The 19,192-nt window shown below is 51.1% G+C and overlaps 1 protein-coding gene across 1 annotated transcript in view; it reads right to left on the bottom strand.

Moving 5' to 3' along the window:
• Positions 1 to 935: 935 nt before the first annotated feature.
• NUDT3 (nudix hydrolase 3) overlaps positions 936 to 19,192 on the bottom strand; it is a 109,135-nt gene continuing 90,878 nt past the window's right edge. The window contains exons 3-5 of the mRNA XM_051854821.3: positions 12,791 to 12,835; positions 11,700 to 11,784; positions 936 to 8,599 (exon numbers count right to left, since the gene is read on the bottom strand). Of these exons, the coding sequence (XP_051710781.1) occupies positions 8,421 to 8,599; positions 11,700 to 11,784; positions 12,791 to 12,835 (309 nt within the window). The 3' untranslated portion in view covers positions 936 to 8,420. The remainder of the gene's footprint in view (positions 8,600 to 11,699; positions 11,785 to 12,790; positions 12,836 to 19,192) is intronic.

The raw sequence follows: 19,192 nt of genomic DNA, 5'->3' as shown, positions 1-19,192 counted from the left end.
GGCACGTGACCTGTGCCGGCATGTTTGTCAGGCGGCTACTGCCCAGCAGCCAACTTCCTGCCTCTGTGCGGCGCCTCGCACAGCCAGCCAGTGCACTGACCACGTAACGCGGCCTGCCCTCTGCCGCCATGCACGCGAGCTGTCATCTGGCATACACATCAGTCTCTTAGGAGTTAAGCTGGTGTGATCTTGCACTGGAAGTGGCTGTTCCACCGACCACAGCATGTTTCTTGGCTAGTGGTGGTAGCTGCTGGAGTCCCGCCTCGAGAAGGCAGCCTGTCCTGGGGACGGCTGCGCTGGCCTGACCGGTCCTTCCCTCCTCGCGTATGGACAGTCTCGGATCTGGTACAGAACGGCTTCCGGGCTGCTCCCCTCTAAGCTGTCCTGCCGGCCGCTCCTTGACATGGCCGACACCACAGCCAAAGCTGCCCCGCTCAGGAATGTAGGGAGCGCCAACTCCTCGGGCTGCCCTCTCTTTGCAGTTTTCCCTCAGTTGACCTCATGATACTTCATCTTCATTACAGCTCGAAATGCTGTCCTTTCATTCTTGGGGGCAGCAGGGCGCGGCTCCCTCACTGCTGCCCTCCCACTGAGGAGGCCCGGCACCTCCAGCCCCTCCCCGCCCAGGAGAGCCGCTGTGCTCTGCTTCCCTGCGGTCCTGGACGTGTCTCACCTCCTTCCTCTTCCTGCTCCTGGGCCCTGGCGGGGGCAGCCCCAGCCCGGCGCTGGGCACTCTGGGAACCGCGCGCAGGGCTGGCTGCAACCTCACTGCTCCTCCTGCTCCTCGCCTGAACTCCCTGGACGGGTACGGCCCATCTTCCACAGAGCCACCCCGACCTCTAAGGCAATTCCCAGGAACCCAGGAGCGGGATGGGGGGGCGAAACCAAGGCCTGAAGGAAGACTCCGGAAAGAAGAGACCGGACACTAACAGGGATGCGTGTGGGAAATACTGCTTTTTATTGGTTGGCACAAGATTACAACCTACAGTGGCATGCCCTTCCCTCCCACACAGCTCAGACAAGGAAAGGGTTAACAGGATGGAGAGGAGGGGACGCTCACAGGCTTAAGCATTTGTACAAAAGGAGAGGGGCACCGGGCTCCTAGGGCTCCTAGTGCAGTACCGAGGCGTGCTCCAGCCACGGGGAAGGGTCTGTCCGCTGCTGCTGGCGCCACACAGGGGACGTGTTAGCAAGGATGGGGAAGGGTTACACATGGTTGCTATTAAGGGGGAGGTGGGGTGGCATCTGCTGTGCACCTGTCTTAGGCCAGCCCAGTGGCCTGGTGGCCCTTTCCTCTCCACTCTCCTGCACAATCCTAGGACCTGGCCACCGCACCCATGGGCGGGGGCGGGGAGGAGCCCTGCAACACCCACCTTGAGAACAGGAAACAGGAAAGCTCAGTTTCCTCCTGACTTCTCTGGCCCAAACCCCCTGCAGCGCAGTGAAGACACGGAGAGGAGGCCAGGCCCCGGACACGGCCCTGCGCAGGCCAGAGGAAAAGCTCAAACGTCCAAGCAATAGCAAGCAATGCGGCCTGGGAAACAAAGTGCAAGGCCACGCGCCCGCAGCCTGGTGGCTCCGAATCCCAGAGCGCATCGGCCCCGGGCCGAGGGCAGGATCACCGAGCCCCGGCTTCGTGACCCTGCACGCACCAGGCGCCACGGGACCTAGGATCACAACCAAGCCTCCTCCCCACGGCGCCATTGTGTGGACTCCTAGCCGGCGGCACTCACAGGGGCCGTGCTCACCCTCCTCTTCAAAGGTGACCCAGCCTGCTGGCTGTGGTTTCCTGCCTTTCTACATCGCGAAGCAGCCCGGGCACACGGGGCCCGGCCCGGTTCTGGAGACAATCCCCAGCACTTAGGCCTCAGCTGAAATGTATGTGCACCAGGCGGAAGGAGCAGGACGCCTGTGCGGGGGAAGAGGCCAGCTCACAGTATCCAGGTGACCTGACCTCAGGAGGGCTTCCCTGGAGACCCCTGTGAACAGTGCACCGCCACAGGGAGACAGCACAGCCCCTTGGAGGCTGGTCCTGGGGCTGTTGCCCTTTGTGATGCTGATGGCGTCGAGGTGAGGAAACCTGGGGCTGTTTGGAGGTCACCCCCAGAGGGAGGCCAACAGAATTGGGGCCTCCCCGCCTCCTCGGAACCCAGCCCCTACCAAGATCACTGGAAAGCATGGAAGCCAAGGCTCCTGCAGCCTAGGCCAGGCCGCTGATGTCCTGACGGACACACTGGCACCAGTCCGGGTGCTTCTTCAGACAGACACTGACGGGACTCACTTCCTCCGCCCCACCCCCCTGGCCAGGAAGCAGCAGAATGGATGTAACAGGCGTCACGAACAAAGCTGCAGCATGTCCACATTTCTTCCACACCAGAGTGGACCAAACACTGCTCTAACCACTAATGAAGACGACACGGCGGGTGCCCGGACTCCTCGGGTGGAAGTGAAAGGATGAAGCCTTCGGAGGCCTCGGCAGAACTCTGGCAGCAGAGTCTCCTTGGCAAAGATCTAAGCAGAACCGCTCTCGGCCACAGGGCAGAGGTCAAAGGGCAGGCTGCAGCCCAGACGGCCCCTGTGCTGGGGAGGACACAGCCTCTGCTCCTGGGCAGGCGCTCCCTCTCCAGAGCCTCGAGGCTCTCCCCAGCCCAGCCGCAGCCCCGCGGCCCGGGGAGACCGTGTGTGGGGCAGACCCATCATTCTCAGTACTGTTCCTAGGTGCGTCCACCGTCAGCCTAACCCCTCCGGGCCCCCATTTTAGTTGGTAAACTGCTGTAACTGAGTAACCAAGAGCAGATGTCCTTTGGGTCACTTATTAGCGACACGCTTCCTCCACAACAGACGGAGGTGAAAGACCAAGGCTGAAGGCTGCAGAGCGTCTCATCGGTGGCAGAGGGACAAGCGGTGCCTCAGCTAAGGTGGCACTGCTAAGGTTCGTTTCCAGTCCCGCACACAAGTGCTGGAAGACAGGGACCACCAGGCCCTCTCCCTGGCAGAGGGACTTCCCACAGGTGACACCACCACTCTACACACAGAGAAGGGGGTTCTGTTGTAAGGCCCAGCACTTCTGACCTTTTCCTAAGGACTTCAAAGAATTAAGATTTTGATTTCAGGGTCTGGCGTGCAGCAGGCTAAGCTGACATCCCACGTGAGTGACAGTCCCAGCTGCTCCGCTTCTAACCCAGCTTCCTGCTAACGTACCTGGAGGCAGCGGAAGTGGCCATGCAGGAGACCAGGCTGGAGTTCCAGCACCTCCTGCTCATATCTGGGGAGTGACCCCGCAGATGGGACACCTGCCAGCCTGCCTTCTGAATAAATAAATTTATCCATTCAAATTTAAATTTAGATTCCTCATTGGGACCTCAAGCCAGAAAAGCTATTTCACTGTACCGTCCCAAGGTCTCTGAAAAGCTCTCCACAGATAACAAGCACTGAGCTGATGATCAGTCCAGGCCATGAGTGGCTCTTTGATTCACGATTACAAGCACCACACACTGGCCTGGCTTTGGGGCCGAAGGGAGCACACCGAAACGGCCATGACCTGGGCAGCGCGGGCATGCTGCGGCTCGTCTATCCTCTAAAGCCTCTATTCGGGACTGTAAATTATGGCTAAGAACTGGGAATGTAAACCAAAGCAAACTTGGGAGTGACTGAACGGACTGCAGGAGGGACAGCAGCAGTGGCCCTCCCGCCTCCTAGGTCAGAATCTTTCTTTCTGGCAAAAGCACCTTCTTCTGCAGCTCCGGCTGGCCTGCCCATGCAGTGCTCACAGCTCGCCTCGGCTCCTCCCCGGGCAGCAGCCTCCCGTTCCAGGAGACGCTCAACCTCACCGATCACTGTGCACAAGGCTGCAGGGCGGGTACAGCCAAACCACGGGCCTGCTGCCCTCACGCACGCAGCGTGCCCAGACCAACACAACTCGGAGCTTTCTTTCTCCTTTCTGGGCCTTAAGGGGGCCAGGAAGACAACTATTTGACGAACGGAAAGGTGAGAAGTATCATTTTCTCAGATGCCCCGAAAGGTTATCAGCTACACACAAGTTTCTGGGTTACAGCAAAACTAGCTGTTCTCTGAGAGGCAGGGTGGGGAGGCCGGGGGCCTCAAAGGAGAGCGCCCGAAATCCCCGGGCCCCAGAATCTCAACGCAACCAGATGCGGGCACAACAGAATCTTTGACCGATTGCAGTCAATGTTCCTCAGATCAGGAATTTTTATTTTAATGTCTCAAATATCTCACTGCTTTTGGTGACACTGAAAGTGACAAGGAAAACACAGCCCTCATGAGCAGTGAGGTCAATGCACAGGCTGGTCTGGGTGACCATTCCCATCCGCCTAACAGAGGCCAGGCTGAGCCACTAACACGGGCAGCGGAACCACAGGCCTTGGCTCTGGCCTCGCTCAGAATCGTTCAGAATGAGAACCAGAGGAGCTGTTTGCATCGTTTAATCATTTTAAGTAATCTCCTCCCTCCCTGTCCCTGCATGCCTTGCACTTTTTGGAAATCTGTGGATTGTATTCTGAAATACAGATGGCACCATGATAAAATTCTATTATCAATTACAGCCAATTCTCATTTCTCTTAAGAAAGCAAAAATTCAGGGCCGGCGCTGCGGTGCAGCAGGTGAAACCTGCAGTGCCGGCATCCCATATGGGCGCTGGTTTGAGTCCCGGCTGCTCCACTTCCCATCCAACTCTCTGCTATGGCCTGGAAAAGCAGCAGAAGATGGCCCAAGTCCTTGGGCCCCTATAGGCACACGGGAGACCTGGAAGACGCTCCTGGCTCCTGCCTTCAGATCAGCCCAGATCCGGCGTTGTGGCCATGCTGGGGAGTGAACCAGCAGATGGAAGACCTCTCTCTCTGTCTCTCTTTCTGTCTGTAACTCTGCCTCTCAAGTAAATAAATAAATCTTAAAACAAAACAAAACAAAACAAAAACAAGAAAGCAAAAATTAACCCCACATGGAGACTTCTCCAGATATTTCAACTCTCAACCAGAATGGGCTGAAAGCATACTTCAGAAATATTAAAATCACACAACTGTGGAAAAATCACACTGTGGATACTAACATCCTTTTTGTTAACAAAATGCATGTGGCTCAGGCTAAGCTGTTAAAAAAAAAAAAAAGAAAAGAAAAAAGACGACGATGAGAATTATGACTGTACAAAGGCTAACGGCAGCCCGAACGGCCGTGAGAAGTCCGTGGGCTCCAGTATGTGGCATGTACACCAGGGCTCCCCAAAGACTGACGACACCTTTGGCTACGGAGGGCTGGAAGGAGCCATCAGAGAGTGAGGAGGGAGTGGAGAAGAGCAAAGGGGAGGAGCAGGAGGAGGAGGAAGAATGGTTTTGCCCAGACCTTTTTTCTTCTTTAAAAAAACCCACAGAAGTGAGTCTTCGCTTCTAGGCTTGCCTGTGAGACTCCACACGGGCTGACTCCTAACATCAAAACAGAAAATATGTCCTTGCCGCCGAGGCACTGACCACGCAGCACCACATTTACACACCTCCTGCACAAGAGACCTGCGGGCAGTGACCTGCCCTGCTCCCCGAGGCTGTGCGAGCAAGGCCTTAGGGCCCCTGCAGGGTGCACGGCGCCACGCCGAGGGCGGAAGTCAAGCAGTGTGGCCACCCTCTAGCCTTCTGTGGTCTCAGAGGGGACGACACTCCCATACCCTTTGACCCCTGCCAGATGGCTCAGCCTAGCCCCCGCAGTGAGGGGCCCTCTCCAGGAAGGGCAGACGGGACAGAAGACACTTGTACAAACAGAACACAACCGATTCATTAACTGTTCCATCCTGTTAGGTTTGCTAGGAGAAAAATCCAGACTCCTGTCTCATGGATTGTACTCTTTCCTGTGGTCCACTCCCTTCTCTCTCTCACACACATAATTAAGTCCTGATCCACAGAGGCTGCAGGACCTTACTGGTGTTTCCCAAATGGCTACAATTTACAAGCTAAGAACAAGTTTTAATTAAAACCCCCATTACATACTTTTTCTCTCCTGAATCCAGTGGCCTATGATGGATGATCTCGTAATAACCAGGATCTGCAAATGTCCTGCGAGCACGAGACGGCATCTGCCTGTCCGAAACACAGGGGCCTGTTTCCACAAAGCCAGCACTGGCAGAACTAATGGCCGATCGATGCCAGTGAAACATCCCACAAGCAGGGTCACTGGAGATACAGGTCATTTCAGCCGGACAACCGCCTTGTCTGTCACAAAGACTGTAACTACACATCAGTAAAAACAGCCATCCACGCACAGTGCCAGGGAGAGAAAACACCAACCCCAGCTCACTGGAGTCCCAGGGCAACAGCACCAGTTCTGACAACTCTGGCGTTGGACAAAGCATCCCTTTGTCAGCTAAGAAGGCATCAGGATGCTCTCTCTAGCTAACCGCGATAATAGGACCCATTCACGTCACCAGTTCACTCTCCTGACCCAAGACACCAGCAACAATCCAAACTGCACTTCTGGGAGCAGTCTATTGTCCCAGCAATCCAGCCAAAACATCTTCAGAGCATGAGAGCGAGCAGGCGAGCGCACAGCTGACGGACCCCGAGCTCCGCTGGCAGGAGCACCTGCAGCACACTCCTAAGGCTGGCATTTATCTGTGACCGCGTACTTTGTGGATTCTACTTCGCATCTATTTGGGCAGAAGCTTAGAATGCGCCGAGTCAGGCAAAGAGCAGCAGTGTTTGTTTTGATACAGGACACGTGAACAGCAAGCTGGTGCTCAGGCTCAAAGCCCGAGGTGACTGCGCTTCTATCCCCGGGGCCTGCTTGCGGCCGGGTCCCTTTCAAGGGCTCTGAGGTGCTGCCTTCTGACTGTTCCCACACTGAGAGAAGACACCAACTGAGAACAGACAGCAAAATTGAGAGCTCGTCAGCTGATGTCTCCAGAACTGCTGAACACTAAACGGCACAGCTCTACCAGACACGTGCATTTCTTTTTAGTGGGAAGAAGCGCAAAAGCTGTTCAAAGTTTGCATATTTATTAGAATTTTTAAATAAAGAGCTATGATTTTAATTTCACATCTTGGCTATGATTTGACAAAGGAGACGCCACTACAAGTATAGCAACAATCTCCTGTCCCAAGCCAGGGATCAATCAGTGCCCCCCTCCCCCATGCCCAACCCTCAGGCGAGACCCTTTTCAAGACCATTTTACTTCTCAACTAAACAACACAATTAGCAAATGCAGCCAGCATGAACCTGTATCAGAAACCAACCAGCCAGCATCCGCTCCAGTAAATGACTAAGCGGCCTCCTGTCGCCCCCCAGGCTGCAGACAGACCTCCCCCGTCCTGGTGGGAGCAGAGTTTGGCATCTCTGAGCACGCTCCCAGGGGCGAGGAACTTCACACAGCAGCAGGTGTGAGGGCAGGACTTTGCCGCTGCACTTCTGTAAGGTACAGCCAGATGCCTCGGTGCACAAGGCAACAGCCAGGTCAGTACGGCTAAGGCCTAGATGGACAGGAGGAGCAGCAGCTGGAGGAGATAGGCCGCATTCTGGAGCGGATTCCGAACCACGCAGACACAAATGGCATTCGAGGCTCCGGTTTTTAGACAGCCATCCTAAGGATCCAGTTCAAGCCCTATCAGCAACAGGTAGGGCAGAATCCAGCATCTATCACTGTTTCTCCGGATCTGGGCTGAGCCAGTTGATTTCTTCCTGTTTCTTTGTTGGCGGGGAAACCCAGCTTAGAGAAGGGAAGGAAGGCCAGGAGCCCCGGGAGCACTACAAAGGCCGCCAGCGCTTCCCTCACTGCCTGGGGAACGGAGGATGGGGAAACCTGCCTAGTCACTAGCATCAAAAGCAAAAAGCTAAGTAATTGTGAGGCCCTCCATTTCAGAAATGTACCAAATTAAAAAAAAAAAAAGCTTGAAAAAGCAAACAGTTAAATTCCTCCTTCTAAAAGCCATTTATTTACATATTATATGTCCGGTATATAATGTGTAGATAAATGCGTCCTGCAGTGAAAATGACCGACCTACTGGACCACACAGCACACTACAGGACAAGTTCTTGAAAAGTTCTCTCACGTTGGTATCTTTTAATTACAAAAAAAATCAGAGAAAACTCTCTGGCCAGGACTGGGCGGAGGCCAACAGGAACATTTTGGAATCCAAGGGAGGGAACGCTGTTTGCCTCTTCAGAGGCCTGCAGGGGCGCAAAGAGGGGGACAGAGCATGCACAAAATACTCACAGTTACCTACCCACCCACCCCCGGATAAGCAGCAGCAGCCCACCGCGTAACCCCGGCAGCAGCGTCACCAGCACCCCTTGCTCTGCTGCCCATCATGCTGTATTAGAAAGAGGAGGCCTGTGAGGAGAGGCGGAGAGAGCCAGGGTGAGAGGGAGGATCTGCATTTCAGTCTGGTTTCCAATTTCCCTTTCTCTTACAGGAAGTCTTCAGTCATCTGATGCCTGACATGGAGCTCTGAGCAGAAACCGAGTACGTGGTGGCCACAACCGGGGTGCCATTGTTGGCCGAGTAGCCTTGCCTCAGCGTTTCAAAGTACGACGCCTGCACGGGTTTGTGACAACGCAGCACTTTTATGGCATCTTCTATTTTAAACCATTCCCTCTTCCTTCCTGCGGAGGCACGAAGAAAAAGAAGTTAGTACGAGAGGGGAGCAACGGGCAAGTTTCCGAGCCTGCGGGCGAGAGTAGAGGAAGGCTTGCCGACACAGGCCTCTGGCCCACGTGCTGGGTTCCCACACAGCTCCAGCCCCGGTGAGCGGAGCGTGTGACCCGGGCAAGGCACCGGGCCCCTCCATGCCCATGCCCCTCACCGACAGAGGTGATAAGCAGGGTGTGGACCTCACAAGACCATCCTGAGGGTCGATATACAAAACACCTGAAAGGCACCTGGCACACAGCGCACACTGTGAAGTTAGCTTTTTAGTTGTTACTCGTTCTTTTTTACTTCTGTTGCTTCTTAAGCAATATTTTGTTATAAAAAAAGTATGACATGTAATGGCTACAGTACATCATAATACCCAGCATGGATGTACTGTCATTCAATTAATCATTTTCCTATCATTAGAAACCAGTAGCCTACAATTTAATTACAATTTTAGCTTAAATAATATTTCATAGGAAGTCTTTCTTCCCGCTTTTCTTTTTTAAATTTCCCAGATAAAGATCCCTAGCGCAATGGCCACAAGAACAAAGCATTGCATGTTCAAGGGCTCAGGATACATAGTGCCAAAGTGTTTTCCGGAAAGGCTACACCAATTCTGTTCATGTGTCTCACTACATCCCTGCCAGCACTGTTACCTTTTACTACTGCTAATTCTTTAGGTGAAAACTGGTACTTTGTTTTGTTTTCAACTTTTTTTTTTTTTAAGTTTTATTTTTTATTTATTTGAAAGGCAGAGTTAAAGGCACGAGGAGAGACACAGTACACGATCTTCCATCTGCTGGTTCATTCCCCAAATGGCCGCAATGGCCCTGGCTGAAGCCAGGAGCCTGGAACTTGGGCCATATTCCACTGCTTTCCCAGGTGCATTAGCAGGGAGCTGGATCTGAAGTAGAGTAGCCAGGACTCAAACCGGCACCCATATGCTTAATCTGCTACAACACAATGCCAGACTCTCAACTTACTATTTTAATGTAGCTCTATATAACTCTTTTATTATTATTTTTAAAAATTTATTTTATTTATTTGAAATACAAAGTTACAGGGAGAGGTAGTGACAGAAAGAGCTTCCATCTGCTGGTTCACTCCCCAAATGGCTGGAACGGCTGGAGCCAAGCCAATCCAAAGTCAGGAGTTTCTTCTGGGTCTCCCACACAGGTGCAGGGGCCCAAGGACTTGGGCCACCCATACTCTGCTGCTTTCCCAGGCGCATCAGCAGAGAGCTGGATCAGAAGTGGAGCAGCCAGGACTTGAACTGGTGCCCACATGGGATGCCAGCACTGCAGGCCGGGGTTAACCTGCTGTACCACAGGACCACCCAAGACTCTTTTTAAAAAAAAATATTTATTTATTTATTTGAAAGGCAGAATGAGAGAGGGCAGAGAGACAGAGAGATTTCCCCTCCACTGCTTTACTCAAGTGGCTGCAACAGTGAGGGCTGGACGAGACTGAAGCCAAGAGCCAGGAACTCCATGTCTCCCACGTGGGTGAGAGGGTTCCAAGCACTTGGGCCATCCTCCACTGCTTTCCCAGGATACATTAGCATCAGGGAGCGGGATTAGAAGCAGAGCAGCTGGGACTCGAACTGCCACTCAAATATGGAATGCTGGCATCCTAAGCAGCAGCGTAACCTGTTGTACCACAATGCCTGCCCTGTGTTGTATGTTTAAGACCCCCCCCCCTTTTTTTTTCCTAGTAAGGGTAATTCCAGGAAGGCCATTTGGAAGGAAGCTCAAAGGCTTACTCTCCCACTGGATAGTAACAGAGCAACTGGTGCCTTAAAAATTAGTGCTATGAATGTGAGGTTCTTGCCAGACAGACTGACCTGAGGACAGGACCACACTGTATTCATTTCTGCCTCCTTTCCAGCCCTCAGCACTGGTTATCAAGGAGTTTATTTTCAGTATATCCATACTGAAAGCATTCATTTATGCATACCACATTATTATTATGTATAAAGCCATTAGGAGAAGAAGAGCTATGAACCATCCATGTTAACAGCAGGAGGGGTATATGGCAGCAAAGTGCACACTAATAATAAAGGAAGGGTTTTGGTGAACAAATTTTATCTGCCTGCCAATTTTTCTTTCTTTTTTTTTTTGACAGGCAGAGTAGACAGAGAGAGAGAGACAGAGAGAGAAAGGTCTTCCTTTGCCGTTGGTTCACCCTCCAATGGCTGCTGCGGCCGGCGCACCGCGCTGATCTAAAAGCAGGAGCCAGGTGCTTTTCCTGGTCTCCCATGGGGTGCAGGGCCCAAGCACTTGGGCCATCCTCCACTGCACTCCCGGGCCACAGCAGAGAGCTGGCCTGGAAGAGGGGCAACTGGGACAGAATCTGGCGCCCCGACCGGGACTAGAACCCGGTGTGCCGGCGCCGCAAAGTGGAGGATTAGCCTAGTGAGCCGCGGCGCTGGCCTCTGCCTGCCAATTTCTAACAGCAATTATGCTGCTCTAGAACATACTTTGCTTCAGAGGCAAAAAATCAAAACATGAGTGAACCACACAGCACCTCAGCTGCTTGTTCAGGACAGACACACAGCAGTGGTCTGAGAAAATGGATCCTCAGGAGAAAGCTGGGTGTCCCTGCAGGGCAGGTACCAGGAATAAAACTGGAAACGACCCCTCCCACCTTACATCTACTGATTGCCTTTGAGGTCAGGGCCGCCATCCAAGAGTTTTCTGTATCAGTATGATTGAGTGCCGTGAGGAGTAAGGCCAGGGTCCTGCTTCACCTCCTGGCAGTGAGCGGGCCCTCTGTCCATGTCTGCCCAGGAGGTACCAAAGCAGAACCCTCTAGAGATGATCCACTGTGATAACAGAAACAATCACTGGACTTTTATGGGCCATGTTTCTATTTGTTGACGATGTACCCAACACAGCTTCCTTTCACACATTTCAAAATACTAGCTTCTCAAGTTCAAAATACACACACGCTTGCTTTACCACACACAGCCTTGTGTTATTTCTTCTGTTACCAGGCTCCTGGGGAAGGACCTAAAGTGAGGCAAGGGCTGGTGCTGGGACTCAGCGGGCCTCTCTGGTGACGACTTACCGATGTTCACGGAGTCCTCCCAGTCCTCCAGCACTTCTGTGACAATGAGCACGTACACATACGTCCTGTGCTTCCTCTCCTGGTTCTGAAAGGACAGCGGAGATTACTTTCATGTAACACAGTCACCACACTGTCTAGAGCACAGGCACAGGACTCCTCTTCCTTTATCTTGCCCTACAATCACGGCCCATTTCTTCAGTTTCATTTCACCCGAAAGGCAGAGACAGAGCAGCAGCCAGAGAGAGCTCTTCCACTCGCTGAGTCACTCCCCCAACGCCTGCAACAGCAGGGGCTGGGGGCCAGGCTGAAGCCAGGAGTGCAGAATTCAGTCTAGGTCTTCTACTGAGTGGCAGGGACCCAAGGACTTTAGCCATTACCTGCTGCCTCCTAGGGCCACACGAGCAGGAAGCTGAACAGGAAGCTGAGCCGCTGAGCCGAGAATCAGGCACCGTGACATGGGATGCAGGCGTCCTGAGCAGTGAGTGATTTCACAGCTGCACCAGATGCCTGCCTCTCGGCCAATATGAATGAATTCAGGGTGTGTTCTCTGGCCCACTTCTGGAGCTGAAGTTTTATACTCATTCTCCCTTCTCCTTCCTCCAGCTGCAGGTTCACATGAACACTGTGACTTCTCAATGAGCAGCACGTCCGTTTAACCAGTGAGACAGTGGGTAGGGACGGCGTGGTGCTGCCATCGAGGCCGACAAGCCAAGTGTCTTGAACACTGCCCTCCTTCCAAACCACTCTGCTCATCTTTATCCCGCAGTCTCCCACGCCTTCCACTTCATTTCAAATCCCCCTTCCTCTGCGACAGCTCCGTGTCTGCTAATTTTCCTCTTTTCTCTACACTTACCTATCTTTCCTCCCACCTTGGGAACAGAGATAGAAAAGTGGGAATGGGCTATATAGTAAAGCAAATTATTCCAGTTGTCTAGAGGAGAAGCCCGCAGGATTTGAAGAGAGAATGCTAGTTATCCTCTGATGGTGCTTCTGCATTTACACAGGTGACAGAGATGGCCTCTTCCCTCAATTAGGATATATGTGGTTATTATATTAACATACATTTATACCAAAGGGTGTAGAAGACTTACCTCAAAAATTCCAACTAGTCTTCCCAATGTCCCTTTTACTCCAGCCTGAAAAATGAAAGGGAAAAATTAACACACTGTTTCCCGCGGGCCTTAATGGCAGCCTTCTGGAGCAGTCTGTAAAACAGAAAGAAAAGACCAGAGGACACAGGTGGGGTGCACTCCAGGTGTGGAGGTTACACCAGCCTACCTGTGTGTCCCAGCCGTAGACTGACCACAGCTGGGTACACTCTGAGGAGAGAGAAGTCCTCCAACTTTCTCTTCCCACAGCCTAAAAGAGCAAGCAAATCAAGGCCATGAAGCCATCAGGAAAGCAGTCATTTAGCTACAAATACATACTGACTGCCTGACCTAAGCTAGGAAACAGCGTGTGAGCTGGAGGCACAGTGAGGAACAGGCCGGAAGGCAAGATCCATGGGGTGCCAAGACCCTTGCTAACTGGTTTGCTGGTGTCCGTGTTTGCTGTGCAGGAGGAGCCCAGCACCCTGCAGGACTTCAGGAAGACTTGTGTCAACGAAAACAGACTAATTCTGCCAGCAATAGGTTATTGTGATGGAAACACACGGGGTTGCAAAGGGGCATCTCCAGTAGTAGTTGGTTAGAATGTTTTAGTGTGTACTAACTCCCATTAGCCCTTGCATACTTGTTTAGATTTGTGCATTAAAGATAAATTTTTTAGTCTATTTCAACTGATTAATTTTCTTAACTAGACTGGTATTTCCATTCCTATTTTTTCATATCTGCCTGTTCCAATCATGTACGCTTTTGTTTCCGTGACATTTTTCTTTCTTTTTTATTAAAAACGATTTTATTTATTCACTCGAAAGTCAGAATTACAGAGAGGCAGTGGCAGGGAGAGAGAAGAGTCTTCCATCTGCTGGTTCACTTCCCAAATGGCCACAATGGCCAGAGCTGGGCCAATTTGGAGCCCGAACTTCTTCCCGTCTCCTACATGGGTGCTGGGGCCCAAGGATTTGGGCATCTTCTACTGCTTTCCCAGGCCATAGCAGAGAGCCAGATAAGAAGTGGAGCAGCCGGGACTCAAACTGGCACCCATATGGGATGCCAGCACTGCAGGCTGGGGCTTTACCTGCTATGCCACAGCACCTTTTTCTACCTTTTTAATAGAGTGTAAGGATTTGCTCTTCGAACATCTTAACTTATTTATCTGTGTCCTCTCCTTAACCAGGCCACTCATGTCTTTTGAAAAGCCTGGCTCCTGGTGTCCAACCCCCCATCCCTTTCAAGAGAGGCTTTGGGACTGCCTCCCTCCAAGGGGTGCAATCAGCTCCCGAGGCCAGGCAGCTGCAGCTTCCCCTGGCAGTTCTGCAGCTCTGCTGTGCTTCTGATCCATGGACGCATCTGTCCTGTGGTTGGGCCAGGCTATCACTTGTTGGACTTTGCTTTTATATTTTATGTTTTTGCTGGAAGCAGAGGGGTGGGAGGGAAAGGAAAGAGGAGCACCTGGATGTGCCTGGATAACGCTGTAACTCATCTTCATTACTAATGCCATGCTACTGTATACTTTGTGAAAAATGAAGGCAAAATGCGTTTTAAAAAAGGGTTTATTTGTTTATTTAAAAAGCAGAGTAATAGAGGGAGAGAAAGAGAAAGTGAAAGAAAGAAAGAGAGAGAGAGACTCTTCCATCCTCTGGTTCACTCCACAAACACCTGTTAACAGCCAGGGCTGGCCCAGGCTGAAGCCAAGTACTTGGGTCATCATTCACTTCTTTTCTAGGTGCATTAGCAGGGGGCTGGATAGGAAGTGGAGCAGTCAGGACTTGAATCCATGCTGCAATCTGGGATGCTGGCATCACAGGCCTCAGCTAACCCACTGCGCCACAACACTGGCCCCAGCAAAAATACTTTCTAAATACAAGTAATACTCAGTTTGTATCAAATACACAAAAATTTTAAATAAGTACTCTAACAGCTCTTTTAAAAGTTTATTTATTTTCATTTTATTTCAGAAGTACAGAGACAGAGACAGATCTTCCACCCACTGATTTGTTCCCCAAATGCCTACCAACAGCCAGAGCTGGGCCAGGCCAAAGCCAGGAGCCCAGAAGGTGGCAGAGGCCCAAGTAACTGCTGTCTTCCAGGGTGTGCATTAGCAGAAAGCTGGACTGGAAACACAGTAGCCTGGACTGGAACCAGGCACTCTAATATGGGATGTAGGTGTCCCAAGCAGAGATCTAAGCACTGTACCAAATGCCTGCCACCTAACATTTTTTTTTTTTAATATTTATTTTATTTATTTGAAAGACAGTTACACTGGGAGAGACAGAGGTCTCCCATCCACTGGTTCACCAACAAAATGGCTGCAATGGCCAGAGCTGAGCTGATCTGAAGCCAGGAGCTTCTTCTGGGTCTCCCATGCGGGTGCAAGGGCCCAATGACCTGAGCCATCCTCTGCTGCTTTCCCAAGTGCATAAGCAGGGAGATGGATTGGAAGTGGATCAGCCAGAACTTGAACCGGTGCCCTTATAGGATGCCAGCACTGCAGGCCAGGGTTTCACCCACTGTGCCACAGCGCCAGTCCCACTTCTTACATTTTATAAGAGATTCACAATAGGGGCTGGTGCTGTGGCGCCAGCATCCCATGTGGATACCAGTTAGTGTCCTGGCTGCTCCTCTTCTGATCCAGCTCTCTGCTTCTGGCCTGGGAAAGCAGTAGAAGATGGCCCAAGTGCTTGGGCCCCCACACCCACGTGGAAGACCTAGAAGAAGCTCCAGACTTCTGGCTTCAGTTCAGCTCGGTTCTGGCCATTGAGGCCATTTGGGGAATGAACCAGTACATGGAAGATCTTTCTCTCTCTCTCTCCTTCTCCCCCTGTAACTCTACCTCTCACATAGATAAAATCTTGAGAGAGAGAGAGAGAGAGAGAGAGATACATAATAATAGAAATGATAGAAGTTGATTTAAAGCAGGGGTGGAGAAACTTTTTTTCTGCCAAGAGCCATTTATCTAAATATTTTTAAAAACCGGCCGGCACCCTGGCTCAAGAGGCTAATCCTCCACCTAGCGGTGCCGGCACACCGGGTTCTAGTCCCGGTTGGGGAGCTGGATTCTTTCCCTGTTGTCCCTCTTCCAGGCCAGCTCTCTGCTGTGGCCCGGGAGTGCAGTGGAGGATGGCCCAAGTGCTTGGGCCCTGCACCCCATGGGAGATCAGGAGAAGCACCTGGCTCCTGCCTTCGGATCGGCGTGGTGCGCCGACCACAGTGCGCCAGCCATAGCGGCCATTGGAGGGTGAACCAACGGCAAAGGAAGACCTTTCTCTGTCTCTCTCTCACTATCCACTCTGCCTGTGAAAAGAAAAAAAAAAAAAAAGAAAGAACGAACGAACATTCATGAGCCATACAAAATTATCAACTTAAAAAATTAGCCTGCCTGGGGCTGGTGCTGTGACATAACAGGTAAAACTACTGCATGCAGTGCTGGCATCCTACATGGGTGCCAATTCAAGTCCCAGCTGCTCCACTTCTGATCCAACTCCCTGTTAATGCACCTGGGACAGCAAAAGCAGCAGAAGATGGCTCAACTCCTTGGGCCCCTGCACCCTTGTGGGAGATCCAGAAAAAGCTCCTGGCTCCTGGCTTCGGATCAGCCCAGCTCTAGTCGCTGTGGCCATTTGGGGAGCGAACCAGTGGAAGGAAAATCTCTCTCTCTCTTTCTCTGCCTCTCTGTAACTCTGCCTTTCAAATAAATATATAAATCTTTTTTTTAAGATTTCACAGGCTATACACTCCCCACCCCTGATTTAATGGCTTATACTTCTGGATGACTTATATTTTAAAATTAACTTTTGTTAATTATCTGTCAAGGAATTATGTTCCTTTCTCTGCCAACATGTATGGTTTCTCTATTTTATATACATTCTTTTTTAAAAGGTTGTATCAATTTTTTAAAAAAGATTTTTATTTGAGAGGTAGAGCTAAAGACAGAGAGAGGGAGAGACACAGAATAAGGTCTTCCATCGGCTGGTTCACTCCCTAAATGGCTGCAATGGCTGGAGCTGAGCCAATCCAAAGCCAGGAGCCAGAGTTTCTTCTGGGTCTCCCACATGGGTGCAGGGGCCCAAGGACTTGGGCCATCTTCCATTGTTCTCCCAGGTCATAAGCAGAGAGCTGGATTGGAAGAGGAGCAGTCGGGACAAAACCAGTACCCATATGGGAAGCCGGCACCACAGGCAGAGGCTTATTAGCCTATTATGCCACAGTGCCAACCCATGTATCATTTAATTATATCCATCCACTGTTCGTGGCTTTGGTCCACTTGAATGGAAATGTCTACCTTTCTTAAATTCTTAAATTGCTTCTCTCCATTTCTTCAAATAATTGCTCACCACAACCTGCTAAAGCTACTTAGCTTGCATTTCATGGATTAACCAACATAGCTAGCTGCCTGAAAGAGTGCGCAGAGCCGCCGGAGGACCAGTTCTATGCTCTGATTCTGGGTCTCCTGAGACTAACACCTGCGCTCCTGCCATAGCCTCCACAGGTGCATGAAAGTAAACAATGTTGAGATTTAGCAGTTTCCTTAGGAAGAGGTCCTCCTTTTCTAAGAGAGGGTTTCTGTTCTCTAAAGTCACAGAGCTGATAAAGAGAAATACTCCTCACAGGCAAAGCTGCTCACTGCAACTGGCCCACTTCTCCCAAGTCCCCCGGACCCAGAGTGCAGCCTTCCTCTCCCAGCTCGCTCTCCAACTCTGCCACAGGCAATCTGAGAGTGGGTTATATTTATATCTCACATGATTCCTGCATGTGGACTGGGGGAAGTGTCAGGGTCATCGCTGACAGATATTTGGCTTAGACATTTGGGGATGAGATTTGATTTGGGGTATATATAAAGTTTGGTCCAATCTGGATACTGATACAGAACCGTTTTTCTCGAATTATATGAAAGTGGCTACAATTTCGATCTTTATGTCAAAGGCTCCTAATCTAGACAAAGAATCTTTATTTTTAAAAAACTTATCTTAGCTATTAGCGAGAATTCTAAATAAAATACGTGCTGTCCTTCATTATTCAACCACACAGAGGTATTTTCTTCCTTAAACTTCAATGTATACAATACCAATTCTAGTACTTTAGATCAAATTAAAAATAATCTCAGCAACTGCCTACTTATTAAAGAGAGAAACCAAAACAAAGCACGAGTGTTTCTTCTTGCTCTTTGGCGTTCTCCTGGGGTAGAAGCATTTGCCTGGGAAAGGCCGGACTCAGCAGGGAGACCCCGTGACCCCGTCCTTCCCCCAGATGTCTCCCACGCGCACATGCACCCAGGCAGAGGCACTCACGTGAGAGAGGGTGTTTGAGGCTGGCCCTCCAAGGACCTCTACCACAGGAACACGAGCTGCCTACGTGTCTGCATGAGCTCTGAGTGGGCTGTCACCGTAGGAAATGGGCTTCTCAGTCCACAGCGGGTGTCCTGGCGGACACTGATGGCTGCCCGGCCACTTGGAGAAGCACACCTGTGCTGGGTGCCACGAACCCCATGCCCCTCTGCAGGGACTGCTTCGGGTGCCAACGCCCGTGACCCAGTTCTGGGTCCTGGTTCCTGACAGGATGTCTTTTGGGGACTTCTGAGAGATTTCCCATCATGATAGAGAGACTGCACAAAAAGAAACCCTACACCTACTTGTCCAGCAGGGACTCAGACTCGGAGCTGCTGCAGTCATCCGGTGATCAGGAGAGGAGGCCACGAGACAGGCGAGAAGCTGAGCCCCTGCCCTCGTGCTGCTGCCTAGCAACGTGGCACTGGCCACCCCTGCACTTATCGCAAGAAAAATACAAGACAGGTGGGAAGCCACTTTCAGTTGGCTGAAAAGTCCCTGCTACTTCTTCCCTGATTAAAAGGTAGCTAGCTATCTGCCGAAGACCCAAGTATCTCAAGACAGCTACAGTACTGTAGACAAGCTTCCTTTATGAAAGCAGTAAGTCCACTCCTAAAAGGAGCTCAGGGGAACAGCTCTAATGCAAGTGTCTGTATAAGGAGGCCCACAAACAAAATACGATAGTCAATGCACATAACTGTCAGGTACCTGCTGAGCCTGGCAATTAATTACTGAAGACAATACATGGGAAGTGTAAGGAAAGCATCTGACTTTCGTTTTTATCTTTCAACAAAATATTTCAAACCTCAAAAAAAGAAAAATAAATATTCATATTGTTACTGGCTGTTTTTATCAAATATGAACACATTGTGTTGTTTACTTCTTCTTCTTCTTTTTTTTGCTTAAAGAAATAAAACAGGGGCCGCCTTGTGGCACGGCCCCAGCTGCTCTACTTCTGATCCAGCTCCTTGCTAATGTGCCTCAGAAAGCAGTGGAAGACTGCCCAACTCCTTGGGCCCCTCCATCCGTGTGGGAGACCTGGAGGAAGTTCCTGGCTCCTGGCTTTGGA

Source organism: Oryctolagus cuniculus, chromosome 5, assembly GCF_051225735.1.
Source record: "Oryctolagus cuniculus isolate XC-2025 breed Fujian yellow rabbit chromosome 5, ASM5122573v1, whole genome shotgun sequence".
Lineage (NCBI taxonomy): Eukaryota > Metazoa > Chordata > Mammalia > Lagomorpha > Leporidae > Oryctolagus > Oryctolagus cuniculus.
This window is presented reverse-complemented; position numbering and strand designations above follow the sequence as displayed.